Source organism: Eretmochelys imbricata, chromosome 4 (genome assembly GCF_965152235.1).
Source record: "Eretmochelys imbricata isolate rEreImb1 chromosome 4, rEreImb1.hap1, whole genome shotgun sequence".
Lineage (NCBI taxonomy): Eukaryota > Metazoa > Chordata > Testudines > Cheloniidae > Eretmochelys > Eretmochelys imbricata.
In genome coordinates, this window is record NC_135575.1 from 109,244,709 (window position 1) to 109,268,618 (window position 23,910).

General features: G+C 38.6%; 1 protein-coding gene across 5 annotated transcripts in view; it reads right to left on the reverse strand.

Annotated features, from left to right (window-relative positions):
• The window catches only part of TBC1D19 (TBC1 domain family member 19), a 111,706-nt gene that overhangs the window by 4,269 nt on the left and 83,527 nt on the right, over window positions 1–23,910 (reverse strand). The window contains exons 15-22 of one of the 5 annotated variants that reach the window (XM_077815776.1): window positions 20,898–20,942; window positions 19,511–19,543; window positions 16,330–16,439; window positions 12,208–12,299; window positions 6,591–6,706; window positions 5,340–5,410; window positions 4,175–4,260; window positions 4,049–4,072 (exon numbers count right to left, since the gene is read on the reverse strand). In XM_077815776.1, the coding sequence (XP_077671902.1) occupies window positions 4,186–4,260; window positions 5,340–5,410; window positions 6,591–6,706; window positions 12,208–12,299; window positions 16,330–16,439; window positions 19,511–19,543; window positions 20,898–20,942 (542 nt within the window). In that variant the 3' untranslated portion in view covers window positions 4,049–4,072; window positions 4,175–4,185. Of the gene's footprint in view, window positions 1–3,858; window positions 4,261–4,388; window positions 4,451–5,339; window positions 5,411–6,590; window positions 6,707–8,081; window positions 8,215–12,207; window positions 12,300–16,329; window positions 16,440–19,510; window positions 19,544–20,897; window positions 20,943–23,910 lie in introns of those variants that run through there. The other 4 variants (XM_077815775.1, XM_077815777.1, XM_077815774.1 and 1 more) reach the window with 4 other exon arrangements.

A 23,910-nucleotide genomic window follows, 5' to 3' on the forward strand; every position in this document is an offset into this window, starting at 1 on the left:
CACTTTTCACTGCCTCCCAGCTAGCGAAGAAGTCTTCTGTGAAAAGTGATATTAACAAACGTACAAAAATCATTTTTCACAGACGCAGAGATAGTAGTTAGCAAGTCTAAAACAAAAAATGCAGCCAAAAAAGCAAAACAAACAACAATAAGACAAGAACATACCATGTACCTTATCTGTGTTTCTATTCTGTTTAGGTCTAGTAAAGAATAGAGACAACTGTACCTTATTTTTATTATTCAGTCTGCAAAAAAACCCTTACATAAATAAATTACTATGATTTGGATGTGTATATGCTCATATTTATATGTTTTTCCTAAAGTTAATTAAGTATTTTCGGAAAAATTATTATAGCGATCACCAGCAAGAGTTGGTAGCCGTACTCCAAGGCCACCAAAAATTTTGTTGTGAGAACACGTGGCTAGATAATACTTAGCCCTGCAATGAGTGCAGTGGACTCAACTAGATGACTTCTCGAGGTCCCTTCCAGTCCAACAATTCTTTCATTCTATGTATTGAAGAGTAAAGGGACAAGGTGGGGTCCCCTGGCCTGAATTTGGAAAGTGTGTGTTGGGGGAGTGGGTGTTGGTATCAGTCTAAACTAAAAATCAGTGAACTAAAATTAAATATCTAATTATATGTCTGTCAAGTTGGTGAAAACAAATTTTTCACTAGTAACATGAATACAGATAATAACTGTAACTTCCTTGGTAAGCTGTAACAATGCCGATTTTCCACAGTCCAACCTTCACATCAAGGAACCAGAATCGGCCTTCAAAGCAACATTTTTTTTTTTTTTTTTTGTAACCTAGCAGCATTTAAAGAAAGTGAAAAGAGGAAAAATATCATGTCACTAGTTACAAAAAAGTTACGACACAATTCTGTACAGACAGAAAACAATTAAATACCAATGCTATCTACAGTTCATTAGTACTGATTTAACATTAGTAAGGGGTCTTGGGAACTACAACTAATCCCAGTTTCCGATTTTCAGATGAAAAGTGCCACATAAGTACAAAATATTTCTTTCTATGAACCACCAAAACTGCTGAATAAAAACTAACTATAGAGTCATTAGTAAACCCCAGAGCTTAAATTGAGCCCTTGCTTGCCAATATCAAATGTATGTCCTAATAAGCAGGTATATAAAAGAGATCCATCTTATTTGTTAAAAAAGATGCAAAGCATAAAAATTAGCCACACTCTTTGTCTTGCACAAATTGTGTTTACTCCTGTCCATTGAAAAATATAGTCAGCTGCCAGATGCTAGTCTTCTGTCATACTACTACTTTGAAATAGGTTTGTAATTAACTCTTTTGTTAGATGTTTGTTTTGAGATTATGGCCATGCAGTCAATCATACAAGAAGTGTCAATGTACTCAAACTGACAAAGGGAGGTTCCATTAGCTTCCATTAGCAACAGACTACACTGCAGACTATCAGTAGAGAGAGGACTAAGGAAGTTGCCCCAAGGAACTCTGGGATACATCCAGAGGACTTCCAGTATCCGGGTCAGACCAAGGCTGTGTACATATAGGAAAGCAATAGGGCTCGGTCACAAGATCTCAGCTTAACATGGGCTCAGACCCTCCAGCCCTGCAAAGTCCTGGGACACTAGGTTTGAGCCCTTAATTAACACAATTGGGGTGTGGGGATGCTCAGGCTTACATTGCTGTGTAGACATAGCCTTACTGTCATACATTCAGCATGCCCAATTTATATGCCAGGTATAGGTATGGTTTTTTGGGTCTATTAAAAAAAACTAATATTTGCATTGTTAATGCTGTATATGAATCAAGTAGATAACAGTCTACTGTAAATGGAAGCTGGATCTCTCTTAAAATACAGAGGTCCAAGTTCCGCACACATACATACTGTATTTGAAGGTAGAAACTGGTCCAAAACAAAGTGATATGGTGAATGCATGGGTTATGCAATGTTATACACTTCACTCAGTTTTGACTATAATCCTTTTCTAGGTATTAAAATAAAGTAATAAATTAATCCTAATGGTTCTCAGTTTACAATTTCAGAATCCCCAGAAATATCATAAAAAGAAATTATAATCAATAGAAGATGGGTCACCTGGTGATCTAGTGACAGTGCAATACACAATCATGCAGGGATATGAGCATGATCCTGAGTTGCAGCCTGAGCTCTTGGACTAGCAGAGGCCACACACACACACACACACACACACACACCCCTCTCGAAAAAGGTGTGTGGGATAGGGGATAAGAAAGAACTGCCACCTTCATTATGCATCCATGCTGGAAGAAAAACAGAAGGCAATGGATGTTGTTTCATCAGGCTGCAACTTTATTCACTTAATATATCTGGCAGTACCCGGCACCGAATTGTATAGTCCAGGTCATGATTTCCTTAATTATTTCCATATAACCTCCAACCTTGTCCCAACCATCCCATTGCTGGAACCCCTCTGCCCTCCCCTTATATGAAGTGAAAGTTGGGGGAGGAGGCTATAAAACAGTGGTTCTCAAACTTTTGTACTGGTGACCCCTTTCACATAGCAAGACTCTAAGTGCGACCTCCCCCCATATAAATTAAAAACACTTTTTAAATATATTTAACACTATTATAAATGCTTGAGGCAAAGCGAGGTTTGGGGTGGAGGCTGACATCTTGTGATCCTCCATGTAATAACCTCATGACCCCCTGAGGGGTCCCAACCCCCAGTTTGAGAACCCCTGCTGTAAAAGAGGGGGAGTTGGCTCCTCACTGTTCCAGACGTAGGAGCCCCAAGCACCCTTCCTTGGCTTCCTTAAAGGGGCTAGGAAAAGGAGGAGGGTCAGTTCCCCACTGTGGAAGACATAGGATTCCCCAAACCCCCTTTACAGGATGCTTTCCTTCCAATCTTTTTCCACCACTTTATTTGATAACGGTATCTGTTCCATAATGAGTACCTGCACAGCACAGCTGTAATTAGTTTTACGTACTAAGTTATGACATTATAACCTAACCCTGCAGCTTCACCCAACTGGGTACCAGACCAGTTGTGGGAAGGCAACCCCCACCACCACCACCACCTCACTTTAGCCAATCTAATGGAGAGGGAAAAAATTCCTTCCCGGTCCCCCAAGGAAAAGGGCAACTTCTGTAATGCCCACAGCAAGTCAAGAGGTTTGCCGAGTTCATGGGTGGGTGGCTGTCAGCCATGGCTGTATAGGGAATAGATATCCCTCTCCCCACTGCCGCTCTTCCTGTCAGCAGAAAGGGCAGTGTAGCGACCTTCTCCAAACCTGGCCCTGCTCCCTGCCCTTTTCCTGTCCATCCCTGTAAGCTTCCCCCCTCCACCTCACCCATTATAAGAGATCCCTTAAAGGTGCAATGTCCCTTTTTTCCCCAAAAGGGAACAGGAGAACTTGTGGCACCTTAGAAACTAACAAATTTCCCACAGTTAGCCAGCTCCACATGGACAGTTGCGATGAGCACAGTCTCTTAAAGCTAGGCTTTGACAAGTTCTAGAGGAAGTTATATCCAGCACTTTTTGCAAGGCAAGACTCTCAGGCACTTTTGAGACTCTCATCCTTTGATACTTAGTGATAGACATCTTAGAAAGGCTGTGGGGGATCAATAGATTAAAAAGAAAGAAGTTAAATGGGGAAGAACATGAAAAGAGCTCCTGGAAAACAGAAATGGAACAGAAGCATTTCTCTGATTTCTCCTAGGAAATGAGATAAAAGTTCCCAAAAGTTAAAGCATGTTTTCAAGTGTTACTGTACTCTTGAGTTGACATTCTTGTAGTGGGGGGCTTGAATAAGTTATAATCAGATGAAAGTCAGTTTTCTCCAATCTGATATTAGTGGATCTGTCACGGCACTCATATTAGATCAAGAATTTAACTACATTACCTTTGTTTTATTGCATTTTACATGCATTTTATACATTGATTTGTGTTATTTATATGCATAAGTAATCATTCTCATATCTCATCAGTTATATTATTTGCTGTTATGTTGAAATACAGCAGCATGCAAATGCACAGGTTAGTGTGTAAAGTTATTATTTTATATGTAGAAAAACTTACACTTAACTGTAAAGAGAACATGATCTGTAAGTGACATATACATACAGTTTAATTTTGGTTTTATGCAGACATTGCATAGTTCATTATTAGTTTCTAATGAAAGACTGGATGTGTGGTGTCAGATACCTTGAAACAGATCAAGTGACAGTGGCAAACAGGAAGATCTGAAGAAGAGGCATAACCTTCAGGGTTGAAAGGTCAGCAAGTACAGCCTGGGAAAAAGAATAAAAAGGATTTGCTAAACTTGAAAATTTAATCAAATTTCTCTGAAGCAGTACCTAAGAAATCAGAAAAAGTTGCAGCAAACTTGACTGCAGAATATGATATTGACAGTAATTACCTTCTAAACTTTGCTATTTCATATCAGTCTGTAAAGATTCCTTTTTCCCCAGATTTTTCAATCTAAAATTTCAATGTGCCCAAAAAAAAAAAAAAAAAGTGCACCAATATGTATAGAAAGCAAGTAAAGTCACTTTATTTTACCCTTTAGGCTTACTTCAAATATAAACACATGACACCATTCACAAGAGGTTTAACATTTCAACTTGCTTCTAAAAATAATTGTATATTATGAATCTTTATCCTGCGTCTTGGGTAGCACTTGTAAGATAAGTCTGTGACTTTAATGATGACTGAAAGTGAGTGATCATCTGATGGAAATATATATTTTTTTAAAAATATAACTAGTTATCACCAACATTCCATAATATATAATGAAATTTTATCAGCTTTTGAGGGGGAGCGGAGGGGAGAATTAACAAAAATACTAATTAGTAACAATAACCACCTTCACTCTGGCCAGTTTTCACATACATAACATGACGACATTTGTGAAAATGAAATTTCAAATTCATTTATTTGATAAAAGCAACCTTTTAAAATTTATGTAATATCAAAAGGCACAGAAGCAATTATCTTTATAATTATTAATAAAAATGACTGTACAAACCTCCCCAATTTTTAAGTATAATATTCTTTAATCGTATTAGTACAGTAGTATAAATTTAGACCATATATTAAAATAGTGAAAAAAACTCATCTCAGATACACAAAGAATTCAGTGAGACTGTGTTGTTTATAACAAATATAACATTTTATATGCTTTTGTAATGTGCCAAAAAAGGAATTTCATGCACTATATTCTTGTAACTTCCTCTGAGTTTTTACCTAAAGTAAGAATTTAAGCAGAGAACTTTGTATTGCAAGCCATGTATATCTAAAGCTTAAATTGCTCTGATTGGCAATGCATAAAGAACTATTTCAATCTACTCTAATTTAAACTTATCCTTACTTCAGCTGCAGCCAGTGATGTCACCTCCATCAGGTTCACTGCTCGGAAAGCAAACACAGCAGCTGCCAGGACTGAAAAAGAATGCACAATATTTAAACTGCTGACCTATTAATTAATTGTAAGAATTAATCTTGATCTAAAATTATTAGCACTCTCTCTCTTTTTATCAATCATTCTGGTTTTGAAGGATAGTAAGTAGTGGATTTCAGTGCTTTAGTTCTTGCCAGGTGGCTACTCTTTCATAAAAATGAATAAGTATGTTACTGTGCTTTTTGGAAAAAGTTGAGTAATAATGTGTTTAACCTGACTGGGTTTTAACTGTGTGAAAGACATGATTAAAAATAACATTTTAAATTGGTTCTTTTCTAGGCAGAGGATAAACATTTATTTAAAGAGCAAAAGTTCAATGCATAATGTGAACAGAGGGCTCATTTATTAATTTATGTTGCTTTTGGACTTTAAAATTAGTTTCTCTCATAAAGGGAGATATCCTTTCTCTGTATACGTTATACAGATGCAAATCTAACTGAAAGACTAATCTTCTATTCTTAGGGCAAGAGCTTTTCGTTTTATTGAGCTTCTGTATCAGACTAGCTTCTTGCCTCACACTGTGCCTCTGTAATAATCAGATGTGTGATATTTTCAATTAAAAAAGCAAGCTTCTAATTCCACTTTAAATTACTTGTGAAATGTTTTGCATGCTTGTTGTCAATATAATAAAATTTACAAAATTTATAATTAATTAATTTAATTAATGATGTTACTAAAAAAGTAAATAAAGAGCAGGGGTATACAGTAGTAGAAAATAAGGAGGATTTTCAGGACTCCTACTGATAGTAAAGGAGTCATCTTTCCCTGGGTGGGGGGCAGGGAGAACTACGTCTTTCGTATAGCAGTGACAAACTAATGTAAACTAGACTAATGCACTACACTATCTTTGGGGCAGGGAACATACAGGCCTTCTTTTATGTTCACAAAGCAGCTAGCACTTTATCAATGCTATCAAAGGAAAATACTACTACTAATAATAATGGAGTAGTAGTCACAATAAAACCAGTTTAACTCACTGACAATTCCTGTAAGAACTGGGAAATCTGTGAATTACCACTTTACCTATTTAATATATATTGACTTTCAGCAAATCTGTTTTCAGCAGTCATAAAAAGAATTGAATTTTCCTCTCTTGGTAACATCAATGTTAATTTGTCATGTATTATCTTTAAAATTATCCACAAATAAAATTTTCATTACCAGCGAGAATTTCTAGAGAATTGTATCCTAGGATTCTGTCCCACAAAAGCAGAAGTTGGTCTGTAGCTAAGTAACCAGAGAATGCTCGTACCATCCATTTAAACGATATTCGTAGTCTGTAAACAATTGGAAAACAAGAAAGTATTATATTTCTCTCACAAATTACAGATATACCATTTCAAAAAGAATTCCATGACCTGCAAGTCTTTGTTTATTATTATTTATTATTATGATTATTAATATTTATGCAGCAGTTGTGTCCTGAAACCGTAATCAAGACTGGTAGAGAAATGTTCAGTATCTTCTACGACTGGGCTGCAAATCAATTCTATTAATAAAAAAATTTCCTAACCCACGAAACCAATTGACAGGGTTCTAAGTCAGCTCCACCCAAAGCCCTAAAACCAAAGACACCCCTCCTGGTGCAATTAAAGGAGGAACCAACTAGGGGGCATGCTCTTCTTGACCTGCTGCTCACAAACAGGAGAAAATTGGTAGGGGAAGTAGAAGTGGGAAGCAACCTGGGCAGCAGTGACCGTGAAGATGGTCAAGTTCAGGATCCTGACGAAAGGAAGAAAGGAGAGCCACAGAATACGGACCCTGGACTTCAGAAAAGCAGACTTTGACTCCCTCAGGGAACTGATGGGCAGGATCAGGATCAGGGAGGGATAGCTCAGTGGTTTGAGCATTGGCCTGCTAAACCCAGGGCTGTGAGTTCAATCCTTGAGGGGGCCATTTAGGGATCTGGGCCAAAAACTGGGGATTGGTCCTGCTTTGAGCAGGGAGTTGGACTAGATGACCTTCTGAGGTCCCTTCCAACCCTGATACTCTATGATTCCCCTGGGAGGCTAATACAAGAGGAAAAGGAGCCCAGGAGGGCTGGCTGTATTTTAAAGAAGCCTTATTTAGGGCGCAGGAACAAACCATCCCAATGTGCAGAAAGAATAGCAAAATATGGCAGGCGACCAGCTTGGCTTAACAGTGAAATCCTTGCTGATCTTAAACACAAAAAAGAAGCTTACACGAAGTGGACAAATGACCAGGGAGGAATATAAAAATATTGCTCAGGCATACAGGAGAGAAATCAGGAAGGCCAAGGCACAACTGGAGTTGCAGCTAGCAAGGGATGTGAAAGGGAACAACGAAGGGTTTCTACAGGTATGTTAGCAACAAGAAGGTGGTCAGGGCTGCTGCACTGGTGAGCAGCCCTCAGTTGTTTTTAAAAAAAAACAAAAAGAACACAGGTTAAGGACTATTTAGAAAAGCTGGACATGCACAAGTCCATGGGGCCAGATACAATGCACGCTGAGGGCGTTGGCTAATGTGATTGCAGAGCCATTGGCCATTATCTTTGAAAACTCGTTGAGATCGAGGGAGGTCCCGGACGATTGGAAAAAGGCAAATATAGTGCCCATCTTTTAAAAAGGGAAGAAGGCAAATCCAGGGAACTACAGACCGGTCAGCCTCACCTGAGTCCCCTGAAAAATCACGGAGCAGGTCCTCAAGGAATCCGTTTTGAAGTACTTGGAGGGGAGGAAGGTGATCAGAAACAGTCAACATGGATTCAACAAGGGCAAGTCATGCATGACCAAAATAATTGCCTTCTACGATGAGATAACAGGCTCTGTGGATATGGGGAAAGTGGTGGACATGATATTCCTTGACTTTAGCAAAGCTTTTGTAATGGTCTTCAACAGTATTCTTGCCAGCAAGTTAAAAAACTATTGATTGGATGAAAGGTGAATAGAAAGCTAGCTAGATTGTCGGACTCAACAGGTAGTGATCAATGGTTCGATGTCTAGTTTGCAGCCAGTATCAAGCAGAGTGCCCTGGGGTCGGTCCTGGGGCCGTTTTTGTTCAATATCTTCATTAATGATCTGGATGATGAGCAGGACTGCACCCTCGGCAAGTTCGCAGGGGACACTAAACTGGGGGAAGAGGTAGATATGCTGGAGGGTAGGGATAGGGTCCAGAGTGACTTAGACAAATTGGAGCATTGGACCAAAAGAAATCTGATGAGGTTCAAGAAGGACAAGTGCAGAGTCCTGCACTTAGAATGGAAGAATCCCATGCACTGCTACAGGCTGGGGACCGACTATCTAAGCGGCAGTTCTGCAGAAAAGGACCTGGGGATTACAATGGACAAGAAGCTGGATATGAGTCAACAGTGTGTCTTTGTTGCCAAGAAGGCTAATGGCATATTGGGTTGCATTAGTGGGAGCATTGCTAGCAGATCGAAGAAAGTTATTATTCCCCTCTATTTGGCACTGGTGAGGCCACATCTGGAGTACTGTATCCATTTTGGGGCCCGCCACTACAGAAAGAATGTGAACAAATTGGAGAGAGTCTAGCGCAGAGGGCAACAAAAATTATTAGGGTGCTGGAGCACATGACTTACGAGGAGAGGCTGAGGGAACTGGGCTTATTTAGTCTGCAGAAGAGAAGAGTGAGGGGGGATTTGATAGCAGCCTTCAACTACCTGAAGCGGGGTTCCAAAGAGGATGGATCTAGGCTGTTCTCAGATGACAGAGCAAGGAGATGGCAGATGGTGGCAGATGACAGAGCAAGGAGCAATGGTCTCAAGTTGCAGTGGGGGAGGTCTAGATTTGATATTAGGAAAAACTATTTTACGAGGAGGGTGGTGAAGCACTGGAAGGGTTATCTAGGGAGGTGGTGGAATCTCCATCCATAGAGGTTTTTAAAGCCTGGCTTGACAAAGCCCTGGATGGGATGATTTAGTTGGGGCTGGTCCTGCTTCGAGCAAGGGGCTGGACTAGATGAACTCCTGAGGTCTCTTCCAACTCTAATCTTCTATGATTCTAGACATTCCCTTCTTAAACATCTGGGGAAAAGCTATTACTATTTATATTACAGTATCATCTACGGGAGAACCAGGTTGGGGCCCTCTGTACTGAGGCAGGACTAAGTACACTTGGACCGTCCCTGACAGGTGTTTGTTCTAGCTGTTCTAAAAACCCCCAATGATGGGGATTCTGCAACCCCCCTTGGAAGTCTCTTATAGAGCTTAACTACCCTTACAGAAGTTTTTCATAATATCTAACCTAAATCTCCCTTGCTGCAGATTAAGCCCATTTACTTCTTGTCCCACCTGATCACTGTCTTCTTTATAACAGCCCTTAACATATTTAAAGACTTAACTGGTCCCTGCCAGTCTTCTTTTCTCAAGAGTAAACACGGCTTTTTGAAAAAACCTTTCATCATAGGTCAGGTTTTTCTAAAACATTTAATATTTTTAATTGCTCTCCTCTGTACTCGCTCCAATTTGTCCAGATCTTTCTTAAAGAGTGGCACCCAGGATTGGACACAGTACTCCAGCTACAGGCCTCACCGGTGCAGAGTAGAACGGGACAATTACCTCCCACTTCTTACGTATCACACGCCTCTTACTATATCCCAGAGTGATATTAGCCTTTTTAGTCACACGACTCATACTTAATTTGTGATCCACTGTAACCTTAGATCCTTTTCAGCAGTACTACTACCTACCCAGTTATTCCCCATTTTGTAGTTGTGCATTTGATTTTTTCTTCCTAAGTGTACTATTAACCCTAACCCTATTTTGTATTTGTCTTTATTGAATTCCATCTTGTTGATTTCAGACCAATTCTCCAATATGTCAAGATCATTTTGAATTTGAATCCTGTCTTCCAATGTGCTAGCAACCCCTCCCAATTTGGTGTCATCTGCAAATTTTATAAGCATACTCTCCACTCATTAATGAAAATATTGAATAGTATTGGACCTAGGACAGGCCCCTGCATGCCCCCCCCCACCCCGGATGCGTCTTCCCAGTTTGACATCAAGCCACTGATAACTAATCTTGGAGTACGGTCTTCCAACCAGTTGCATCCATCTTCATCTTCCAACCAGATGCATCCATCTTCTAATAATTTCATCTAGACCACACTTCCCTAGTTTATGAGAATGCTGTGTGGGACTGTGAAAAACATTGCCAATATGGAGATACATCACGTCTACAACTTCCCCTCTATTCACTAGGCTGTCAAAGAAGGAAATTAGGTTGGTTTTCCATGATTTGTTCTTGACAAATTCATAATGGCTATTCCTTATAAGTCTATTATCCTCTAGTTGCTTACAAATTGATTGATTAATAATTTGTTCCAGGCTGGGAACAAACTATAAGGTATTGAAGTTCGACTGACTGATCTACAATTTCCTGGAGTCCTCTTTCTTTCCCCTTTGAAAGACAAGTACTTTTTGTACTTTGTGTTTGCCCTTCTCCAGTCCTCTGGGACTTCATCCATCCTCTACAAGTTCTCAAAGGTAATTGCTAACAGTTCTGAGATTGCTCAGCTAGCTCCTTTAGATGAAGTTCAGCAGGCCCCGCCAACTTGAATACATCTAATTTATATAAATACTCTTTAATCTGTTTTTTCCCTATTTTGGTTTGTGTTCCTTCCCCCTTGTTGTTCATATTTATTATATTGACTATCTGGTCACCATTAACCTTTTTAGTGAAGGCTGAAGCAAAACTCCTCAATCTTCTTGATGTTGTCTGGTATTAGCTCTCCTTCCATGCTAAATAGAGAACCTACATTTTCCTTCATCCTACATTTTCCTTTTGCTCCTGATGTATTTATAGAACCTCTTCTTATTTCCTTTTATGGTCCTTGTTAAGTGTTACTCATTTTGTGACTTAGCCTTTCTGATTTTGTCCCTACATGCGTGTGCTATTCTTTTGTAGTCAACCTTAGCAATTAGTCCATATTTCCATTTTTTTTGCATAACTCCTTTTTTGATTTTCAGGTCATAAAAGTGCTCCTTGATGGAGCCATATAGGCCTCTGATTATTCTTCCCATCTTTCCTTTGCATTAGGATAGTTCACTGTTGTTCTTTTAATATTCTCTCTATCACACTGTAATCCAACCATCGGTTCCCCAAGAAATGAACTGAGATAGTCCTAGCAGATCTGGCATGAATTATTGAGATCTGTTTGGAAATCATATCCTTATTTCAGTGAGTTGGTTCCTAAGAGTTAATTTTTCAGTAATTCAGTCAAAAATGTAATATAAAGGAAAGCAGAAGTCTGTTTAATATCCAATCTTAATTGTAGAATCTGGCCTCTGGCTAAAACCACACATTGAGAATTTGGCATTTATATACAAGGCAGAAAAGATCTTAAGGATTTTCCTGATATACTATCGAGCCTGTAGGCCAGGGAAATTCTTGTGAAGTTCCTTTTGGCTGCGATACTGGAATTCCTATGAGTTTTTATTCTCAGGGGTTTTATTGTTTGGGCATACCTTAGACAAACCACTGTTTGTTTAAGGTATGCCAAAACAAACCAAATATGCTCACCCTTCAATTGCCAAAGAGGGAAGTACAGTGCTTCATGTTGGAATTTTAAAAGATGCAAGCCCATTTTATGACCTGTAGGGGACGACTTTCAGAAGGACACATGGAAGTTAGGCAACCCACTCCAATTGACTTTCAATGTATGTTGGACACTTAACTGACCTTTGGGCTGCTAAAAATCTCCCCATAAGTTACAATATCACAGAACATCATTTCTAGAACAATGTGAGTTACAGTTATTGTCATGAATAAGTGGTGAAACAGGGAACAAGTACTTACGGTTGCGCCCCAATTTCTCGAAGATGATAGAAGAGCTGAGGGAGATGGGTTTGAAGGAGGGTCTCAAACAGCAAACATAGTGACACGATGCCCTAGCAAAACAACACCACCACACCCTGAAAACATATTCACTACTACTCATATATTCAAATTAAACATTAATATAGTTTTAATTTAAGCATTAAGACAAACAATTAATACATCAGTGTGTTAGGATATAGATATTCAGGCCTGTCTGTAAAGGCCTATACTCTAATTTAGGTGTATTCTTATCACTTACCTAGTTATAGAGGTATAGAAGAGAGAATCAAAATCACTGTCCGACTGTATAAGGCCTTTGGCTAAGCAGCAGAGGCAGCCATAAGCTGGGAAGCGAACAGTCACATCCTCACATTCCAAACTACTCACATTGAAATAAGGTGCTATTGGGCTGTTAGGAATACAATCCTGTCCTGATAATGCCTATCGCCCCCAGAGAAAGGGAAGTGCCTAGAAAATGTAAAAGGAAACTTAGTTTGATAGCATCCTGTCTGGTAAGAACTCCCTTAATATCAATAGCTGGGATGTGAAATCCTCACTTCTGTATTGTTTTGTCATTATAGTTCCCACTTTGCTATTGTTTATTTGCTATTGTCTCTGTCTGGTTCTGTAATTGGTTCTGTCTGCTGTATAATTAATTTTTCTGGATGTAAACAAATTAAGGTGGTGGGATATAATTGGTTAAATAATCATGTTACCATATGTTAGGATTGGTTGGTTAAATTTCAGTAAAATGATTGGTTAAGGTATAACTAAGCAGAACTCAAGTTTTACTATATAGTCTGCACTCAATCAGGAAGTGTGTGTGTGGGGGGGGGGGCGAATGGGAACAGGGAATGGGGGTGGGGAATTGGAATCATGTTTTGCTAAGGGTAGGAATGGGAACAGGGACACAGGTAAGGCTCTGTGGTGCCAGAGCTGGGAAGGGGGATACTAAGGAAGGAAACTAGAATCATGCTTGCTGGAAGTTCACCCCAATAAACATCGAATTGTTTGCACCTTTGGGGACTTCGGGTATTGTTGCTCTCTGTTCATGCAAGAAGGACCAGGGAAGTAAGTGGGTGAAGGAATAAGCCCCCAACACCTCCTCCATTTCCTTTTTAATCTCATCCCAGGTTGACCCCTGCACCTGGTATGGGCTCTGGCTCTTCCTTATCCATTTATCCACAAAATCCTTTACCCTGGCTTGCCAGAACCCGCAACTACCATAACGAGAGTTCACTATACTCACTCCAAGCAGCTGCGCGGACTGTTGGGGAGGGGGACTTACAGGCTGCCACTCACCTATCTGATGCGATGCATTCGAGTCACGGCACCAAGATGTTAGGGGCTTATTCCTTCACCCACTTACTTCCCTGGTCCTTCTTGCATGAACAGAGAGCAACAATACCCGAAGTCCAAAGGTGCAAACAATTCGATGTTTATTGGGGTGAACTTCCAGCAAGCATGATTCCAGTTTCCTTCCTTAGTGTCCCCCTTCCCAGCTCTGGCACCACAGAGTCTTACCTGTGTCCCTGTTCCCATTCCCCCCCCTTAGCAAAACATGATTCCTATTCCCCACCCCCATTCCCTGTTCCCATTCCCCCCCCCGCAACACACACACACACACACACACACACACACACTTCCTGATTGAGTGCAGACTATATAGTAAAACTTGAGTTCTGCTTAGCTATACCTGAACCAATCATTTTACTGAAAATTTAACTAACCAATCCTAACATATGGTAACATGATTATTTAACCAATTATATCCCACCACCTTAATTAGTTTACATCCAGAAAAATTAATTATACAGCAGACAGAAACAATCACAGAACCAGACAGAGACAATAGCAAATAAACAATAGCAAAGTGGGAACTATAATGACAAAACAATACAGAAGTGAGGATTTCACATCCCAGCTATTGATATTAAGGGAGTTCTTACCAGACAGGATGCTATCAAACTAAGTTTCCTTTTACATTTTCTAGGCACTTCCCTTTCTCTGGGGGCGATAGGCATTATCAGGACAGGATTGTATTCCTAACAGCCCAATAGCACCTTATTTCAATGTGACTAGTTTGGAATGTGAGGATGTGACTGTTCGCTTCCCAGCTTATGGCTGCCTCTCTGCTTAGCCAAGGCCTTATACAGTCAGACAGTGATTTTGATTCTCTCTTTTATACCTCTATAACTAGGTAAGTGATAAGAATACACCTAAATTAGAGTATAGGCCTTTACAGACAGGCCTGAATATCTATATCCTAACACAGTGATACACAACTAGAGTAACATGAGCAAACCAGATCCCTTCAACTTCTAAGGCCTTGATCCTACAAGCACTTCCACACCTGAATAACTTTATATATAATGAGTAGTCGCATTCAACTCCAAGTCACTCATGTATAGTATCTCTAGGGTTAAGGTCTAAAGGCCAGATTTTTATAAGTATATAGGCACCAAAAGATGCAGATAGGTGCCTAAGTAGGATTTTCAAAAGCATTTAAATGACTAAGACCCATTAATTTCAATAGTAGTTAGGTGACTAGGTACTTTTGAAAATCCCACCTCGGCACTGGAACTTATCTGAATTTTAGATGCCTAAATATCTTTTAAAAATCTGTCTCTAAGTCTATTAAAGGCCCAGTAGTACACAATCTGTGTGGTCTTAGTTTTATTCTGATAAAATAGACTCCAGTTACACTACACCTGGACACAGACAAAAGCAGGGCTTTTTGAATTATAATTAGAAAAAGTGACAAATCAAATTATTACAAGGACAAGTTAAGTGGTCTAAACTGTGGAAAAACAAATTTTCCCCATTTTAAAAAATTCCTTTAAAAATCATGATGGAAACTAGCATACATTCCCATACACTGGGATGCCATGCTGCTAATATACCAAAGCATAGGCCCAATCCTGTAAATGTTTATTACCAGACAGAATATCTACCACTGTGAGGTTTGTTTATTTATTTGACTATCAATGTGACTATTCACAGTACTAAGTGGTATTCCCAGGAGTAAGCATTTGCAGGATCAGCTGTAAGTCACTTTTTAACAAAATAGTCCACCATCTTTATCACAATGGATTCTTAGTGGCCCTCATATTTTAATTTTATTGGACATTCCTCTGTGCTGTTCACATAATTCATAATACATCATTACATAATTGGAAATATGATTGCTCTCTTCATTTATAAAACCCCTTAATAGAAAAAACACTTGTCAGTTTAAAACATTTTCTATAGCTTATGTAGGGCAAGAAGAACTTGTAATCATGGGAATTTTAAAAATCGTATGCTTAGCTAAATGAATGCCATTTTCTTTTAAATAAAAGTATTTTATACTTTATAAGATTTTATACAAAATAGAAAAGAAGAATGTTATACTTTAATAGTTAATATTGTAAACAGCATAAACAAAAAATAAGGCAACCAAAACTTTATACAAATGCAAGTCAATTTTTTAAATAACTTTGCATGCACAAACACTTGCACATGCAAGTCACAGAATTCACACAAATTCCATCACCAGCATATGATAGTGCTTAAAAAAGTGCATTCAAGTATGTTGATACACAAAGATGCATGAGTAAGAAGAGGCTAAGTTGAGACCCCTTTGAAAATGACTAGTAATGACTAAACCTATGAACTATAGTGCTCAAGTCTCATAAGAGTCTTCGTAATAGAGGTATCCAATGTAATTCTACTACAGAGTAACTCAAAGAACACTGAAGTCCATTGTCTACTACCTCTATATCACACACAACTAACTGGCATCATTCAGGAAGGCACTTAAACACATGTGTAAGTGCTGTTCTGAATTTGACTCCCCCCAAAGCCTGACAACATGACCACTGTATTATTAAATATGCCTTTGCCAGAGAATTTTACTATTATTGAGGTATAAATTATAGGATTTCAAATAAAGTTATATAATGTTACTTCAGATGTGCATGACATTTTCATCATAGTTAAAGGGACATAACTCAGCTATGTACACTTAAGAAAATAAAATAATATCATGCTACTAAGCATTATTGTTCCATAACAAATAGAAATATAGACTGATTGGGTCTTATTTCCTAATGAACTTACAGAAGGATGAGAAGATATGGAATGGAGTCTGAAGAAAAAACGCACATACATCTCACGGAATATCTGATACAATTTGGAAGGTTCATGGTACAGAAAACAAAGTGGAGCAACTGAAATGATAAAAGAATTTAATTGACTCAATGCTGTAAACTGTTAAAATAGTTCAATGAGCAAGTGCATGAAGTAGGAGGAAAAACAAGCCAATAATCCTTTAGAATAATAAATTTATAAATTAGTTCTGATTTATTTAGAAAGGTATATTTATTTTTAATATTAGATCCTATTATTAAAAAAAATGACAAGCAAAGGTGAATATTGTAGTCCATGTTACAACCCTATAGATTTCAAGAGGCAGAACTAACTGGATCCTGCCTATTCCATAGACCTGGCCCTGCATGATCATCAAAAATATGTTTTGAGGACAGATCATCCAGTGGTTCTGATGCTAGATTGAGACTCAGGAGACCTGGGTTCAATTTCGTACTCCACTACAGACTTCCTGTGTACGCTGGGAAAGTTACTTTGTCTCTCTCGGACTAAGTTCCCCAACTGTAAAATGGGACTAATAGCACTTCACTACCTCACAGGGGTGCTGTAAGGGTAAATATATGAAAGACAATGAGGTACTCAGAAACTACAGTAATGAAGACCATATAAGTACGATCAGTCAAAGGATATATGGACACTTGCATACTCATTCTAAGATCTGGATGAACATTTACATTAACTGGGCAACCATTTATGAAGTCCTTTAAATACTAACTGATCCAAAAAATTTCTATCTAATTAAACTAAGCTAGGTGGATTTCTAAAGGGTTGTTTCAACTCTAAACATTAAGTCATTTTAAGAGACAGTTTTTAAAACAAACCTCCAGTCAGGCTGAGAAAGTGAAGGACTCCTGGCTGTGACTTCAACATTATCAACTGTGAGAAGGTTAGGACGCGTTTGTAACCAAGCAGTTCAGTACTTAGGAGACACAAAAAGAAAAGGAGTACTTGTGGCACCTTAGAGACTAACAAATTTATTTGAGCATAAGTTTTCGTGAGCTACAGCTCACTTCATCAGATGCTGTAGCTCACGAAAGCTTATGCTCAAATAAATTTGTTAGTCTCTAAGGTGCCACAAGTACCCCTTTTCTTTTTGCAAACACAGACTAACATGGCCGCTACTCTGAAACCTGTCATTAGAAGACACAGATTCTCTATGCCAACCAGGATTCAAATAGGATTCCATACTCAAGTGAAACTCCATCTTTTGTAGCTCAAACAGTGGAGATAATAATGATTAAATCTGTATTGTTTATGGTAGGGAATGCAAGTTACTAAATAGGAGTAGTACCTCTTGAGGTTCTCTCCCATTGTGACTTCCCAGGCCACTTATGCTCTTCACAAAAGAAAAGCTGTTGAAACTTATCAGAAAAAGCAGAAACTTAACTAAACAAAAACATTCCATCATCATCTGAGAAGGAACCAGTTTTAATTCATACATTTGCACCAGCTGCCTTGTCCATTCTGAGTGCTAAAGGATTTTTCACAAAATACAGAATTCAATTGTTTCTGGAATTCTTGTTGGCATAATGACATGTGTCAAGGTTCCTCCCCCACTCTGAACTCTAGGGTACAGATGTGGGGACCTGCATGAAAAACCTCCTAAGCTTATCTTTACCAGCTTAGGTCAAAAACTTCCCCAAGGTACAAAATATTCCCCCCCGTTGTCCTTGGACTGGCCGCTACCACCACCAAACTAATACTGGTTACTGGGGAAGAGCTGTTTGGACGCGTCTTTCCCCCCAAAATACTTCCCAAAACCCTGCACCCCACTTCCTGGACAAGGTTTGGTAAAAAGCCTCACCAATTTGCCTAGGTGACTACAGACCCAGATCCTTGGATCTTAAGAACAATGAACAATCCTCCCAACACTTGCACCCCCCCTTTCCTGGGAAATGTTGGATAAAAAGCCTCACCAATTTGCATAGGTGACCACAGACCCAAACCCTTGGATCTGAGAACAATGAAAAAGCATTCAATTTTTTACAAGAAGACTTTTAATAGAAAATAGAAGTAAATAGAAATAAAGAAATCCCCCCTGTAAAATCAGGATGGTAGATATCTTACAGGGTAATTAGATTCAAAAACATAGAGAACCCCTCTAGGCAAAACCTTAAGTTACAAAAAAGATACACAGACAGAAATACTTATTCTATTCAGCACAATTCTTTTCTCAGCCATTTAAAGAAATCATAATCTAACACATACCTAGCTAGATTACTTACTAAAAGTTCTAAGACTCCATTCCTGGTCTATCCCTGGCAAAGACCAGCATACAGACAGACACAGACCCTTTGTTTCTCTCCCTCCTCCCAGCTTTTGAAAGTATCTTGTCTCCTCATTGGTCATTTTGGTCAGGTGCCAGCGAGGTTACCTTTAGCTTCTTAACCCTTTACAGGTGAGAGGAGCTTTCCCCTGGCCAGGAGGGATTTCAAAGGGGTTTACCCTTCCCTTTATATTTATGACAACATGTTAATTTAATCCAAACTCTTTTTTAAAAATCAGGATTTCCAGAGAAGACATACTAATGCAGTAAAGGGAGAGAGCCCAAACCATCCAGTATTAACAAGCTGCTAATATTTTGTGAATTATTCATTGTATTCACAAAAGACATTTTTGTAATTTCCCTTTTAGCAGTAAGTCATGAACATTCCATTATATGAAGCCACTCACTACCTGTCCTAGCCATGTGTTTATGCCAGTGGGCCTTTTACATACAATTCACTTTTATAAGAAACCACTGTTCACACATTTCTTACCTACTCACAGCACAAAGATAACACAGCTTGGCAAGCCATCCTCTCTCCCCATTTGTGTACACTGAAATTCAATTACCATGAATGAAGCTAGCTTCTGACCTAGAGATCACGTGCTCCAATAATAGTTCTCTGTATAGGGACTCCCACATGTTAGCAAGTTACAACAAGAGCAAATGAGATCAGTCTGGACATTTTTCTAATTATGCATACACACCTTGGATACACAAACAAGTGGAATACATAAATGTTTAAAATGCATAAAAGAATAGTTTACAGTTTACCAAAAATATGTGGATGTGTGATATAAACTGTGGTTTATTTACAAAAACTATGTAGAATTATTACTTAAACAGTAATTTGAAAGTCATACTGACCATACATTGAGAAGCCATGAAAAGGAATTACACCTACAAAATAAGGAAGATTCTTTTATCCTTTTATATTTGTTTATTTATCCATACAAGTATTCATATTTATTGCTTTTTCAAATTCCTAAACTGAGCCTTGTGCTTCACAGGAACAACTAAAGACATATTCCATATCCTGAAGAGCTTAGAGTCTTAGACCCTGATCTTGCAAACACACACATGCTTAATTTAAACAGGGGGTATTCCCAATTATTTCAGTGGAACTACTCACATGGTTAAAGTTAAGCATGTCCTTACGTGCCTGTAAGATCGGATTAAGGACCTGATTTAGCAAAGAATGTAAGCACATGTTTAACTTGAAGCATGTGCTTACCTGCTTTCATGAAATCAAGGCCCAGCTTCAGACAAGACACAACCAGCAAGGGCCATACACTGACAAGAACGATGGAACAGGGAAAGAAAGAAAGTTACAATAATGAGTTCATGCAGTACCCAGTAAAGATATGTAGTCATCTTGGCAGTTGTGTTGTCTATTTTCCTCTCTTTTCCAAATCATCTCATTTCCCATAGGTGACATGGCTGAAATGAGTGTTCAGAGGGGATTTGAATGAGGAGAGGGAAAGTGTTTGGCAAATGGGTTTAAGGAGGATGCTTCATTCTTAGTGGGCTGCATAAAAGAATACATGGAAACAGAGGTCGGAGAAGGGGCCAGAGGATGTGCCAAGACTGGCAATGTTACTGGAATGGAGAAGACGCAAAAGGAGACAAGGTTAGAGATACAGACACAAGATCAGTGACGTAGGACCTTGAAAGCATGGACAAAGAGCATGAATTTGATATAAAGGGCAATGAAAAGCCAGCAGCAGGAGTCAAAAGGGAGAGGGTTGATATGGACAAAATGACCAGTGAGAAAAGAAGATTATAACAGCAGCAGTAAGGGTAACGTTAATAGCATTAATATGATAAATATATTCATACCTTTGTGCCTAAAAATCAAGACCAAATGATCAAAAGTGAGAGCCTAAAATTGGCATCTCAGTGGCATGCTTTCTAGAGGTGCTGAGCAACTAGGGATTAGCTGAATTAAGTGGTGTTCCAGTCAGGTCCCCTAAGCAAGAATCGAGAAGAGTGAAGTATGAGCTACTGTCCTTATCCTATGCTATCAGGATATTCTCCTACACAGAGAATCCTAAAGTAGCTAATAAAGCTAGATTTAACATGGCTTTGCAGTAGATCCAGTGTGAGGATCTAGCCCAATGAGTTTAATCTCATTATACTACTGGCTGAGGTTCACTCTTATTCTGCTTATTTGTTAAGTTTAGCTTATTTTTGCATTGCTAAAAGTAGTAATTTTCCCAGCTTCCACTAGAGGAGGCAATAGTATAACTCTTACCATTTGGTGGATAAAAAACAGCATATTCTTCCACACCAAGTTTTCCTGTGAATGAGCAGACATGGGTTTAAACACACTCAAATGGTAAAAAGTCTCTTTAGAAATGTGAACTTTATTTACTTTTCAGTAATATCATTTAAAAAGTTAATTATTAATTTTGTATCATTTTATATTGATAACTAGCATGCAAATCATTTCACGAGTCATATAATAAAGAAGATATAGTGTTCCTCAAATGTAAAACATAGATGTGACACAACAAAGGAGATTGGCAAACCGTAGAGAGGAGATGAGGGAGAAGGAAGAGTTCAATAATAGCATCACATGGAGACTGTGTGTGTTTGTGCACATACATACATTCTGGAGATTGTTACGTTTTGTGTTTCGTTAAATAAAAATGAATAAAGAGTAACTGACTCATTCGCTGTAAGCCTTGCAGACAAAAGTGAGTTTTCAGAAGGGATTTAAATGAAAAGGAGAGTGCCTTGGCAGACCAGAACAGGGAGAATGTTCTATGCATAGGAACAGCACTTAGAAAGGTGCAGAAATGTTAGTGAGAGGAAAAGGAAATTGTTGCATTAAGGCTAAATCACTGAAGGAGTGGAGGGGTATCATAACTGAACTACTTTTCCTATTTTTCTTTCATATCTTAAAATCCCTATTGCTCCAACAAGCCCTTTTTTTCAAATCTAGTATCAGTGCCAACAATAAAAAAATGAACACACAATTTCTTCTATTCCTATGCAAAAGGAGCATGTGCTAATACTATACAAAACTATTTTTTAGACCCACAATAAAATGTTGACAGTCAATTTTGAGGCATAATTCAGTGCTTTTCTTAAATACAACTGCACCTATTTTAAAAGATGTTTTTAATTTCTTTTCTGTAGTTTTAAGATAACAGAGAACATTCAACTAGAACAGCAATATAAGTGTTTACTAGTTATTTAAATTCATGGTTTAAAAACCTTAAATAAATGATTATTTGCTATGATAAGAAAAAGGATCTCTTTGAATATTATGTGTTTTCATCTCTTGTTCTTTGCATTTGGCAAATGTTATAAAATAGAATCCTCCGCAGTGAGAGAGATATTGCCAAACCCAGCAGGAAACGAAGAAAATCTGCGTTACATTATACAGTTTCCTGTACAGTAGAACCTCAGAATTATGAACACCTTGGGAAAGGAGGTTGTTCATAATTCTGAAACGTTTGTAACTCTGAACAAAAGGTTATGGCTGTTCTTTCAAAAGTTTACAACTGAACATTGACTTAATACAGCTTTGAAACTTTACTATGCAGAAGAAAAATGCTGCTTTTAACCATCTTAATTAAAATGAAACAAGCACAGAAACAGTTTCCTTACTTTGTCCAAAAAAAAAAAAAAATTAAAAAAAACTTTCCCTTTATTTTTTTTTAGTAGTTTACGTTTAACACAGTGGATGTACTGTATTTGCCGTTCTTTTTTTTTTTTTTTTGGTGGTCTCTGCTGCTGCCTGATTGTGTAGTTCCAGTTCCAAACGAGGTGTGTGGCTGACCTGTCAGTTTTTAACTCTGGTGTTCGTAATTCTGAGGTTCTACTGTAGTACGGAACCAATTGAACTGGATCAAAAACGTCCCTATTTAGTTGTGACCAACTGTATACACGCACGCACGCACACACACACGAACCCTGTGGGAAGAGAAAGTTTGTCTACTTAATGGAGGACTTACTTAAAATTAATCTAATTTTAAGATTTAATATTATCATATAAAGAACTTTAACCACAAGTACATTAAAATATGGCTATTTGAATATACTGAGATTATATACACACACAAAATATACAATCATACACAACACATACATAGTGGTAACATACATGGGATAACTTTCAGGGACATGTGAGAAGCTGCATTATCATGTACATTCTGTCCACTAATTCATTGGAACCAGAACTTGTTCTAAACCTTTAAGTAGGTTCAAACAAATGCGATTTTTTAAAATGACTCTGATAAGGAACCATCTCATCCTTTACCAAATTGTGGAATTTTCTCAATAAAATTACGTTGAATGGAAATCCAAAATGGTCAACATTCAGTTTTGCTCTAATGGTAACTTTAATCTAGTATCTCATGAATGTACTAGCAATGAGAGTTTACGATTGGAAAGGGAAGAGTCCCAGCTTTACAAGACTATATACACCACTTCCTCTGGGCCCTCCTGGCACTTGAAGCCCCAGAGTTATTGGACTAAAGTTTCTTAGGGTTTATAAAATTTATTTGTTATATATTTCTCTCATTCCAAGGACCAAGCAGTTAAACTCAAGGGGTGAAATCGTGGCTCTATTGAAGTCAATGGGAGTTTTTCTTTTATAAAAGTAAGCAGCATATACAGAATACACAATAGTTTGACAGGGTAGGATTTTATTGGCACTCATTTAGAGTATCTAAAGTAACTCTCTCATGACTTCTCCATTCATGAGTAATATAGCTGATTATTCCAAACTTATTTCAATATAACTTTATATCATTTATTGTTTGAATACAGTAAAAGCTTTTTTATCTGGCACGTTGGAGAAATGGGGGGGTGCCAGTAAGTGAAAAATTCCGGTTAACTAACAGGGAGGGAGTTTGGGTGCAGCACGGGGTGTGGGTCCACCCCACCCCAAGCGCTGGCTCTGAGCTCCCATTGGCCAGGAGGCAGCATGCAGAGCCGCCTAGCTGCAGCTCCGCCCAGAAGCAGCAGGAACAGGTCAGCGCTTGCGGGGAGCCACTTGAGGTGAGTGCCCCCCAGATCTGGCACCCCAAAACCCCGCATGAACCCCAACCCCGAGCCCCCTCCCACACCCAAACTCCCTCCCAGAGCTCACACCCCGTATATTAGATGAAGAGCTGGACAAGAGACTGAGTGGGACAGAAAGTGCAGAGGGTAAGGGTAGGATATGAGGGACAAAGAGATTGGGACAAGGAGCCAAGGGTGGGGAAGTGACAGGTCAGAGATAGGTTGGAGGGAATGAGGCAAGAGCACACTCC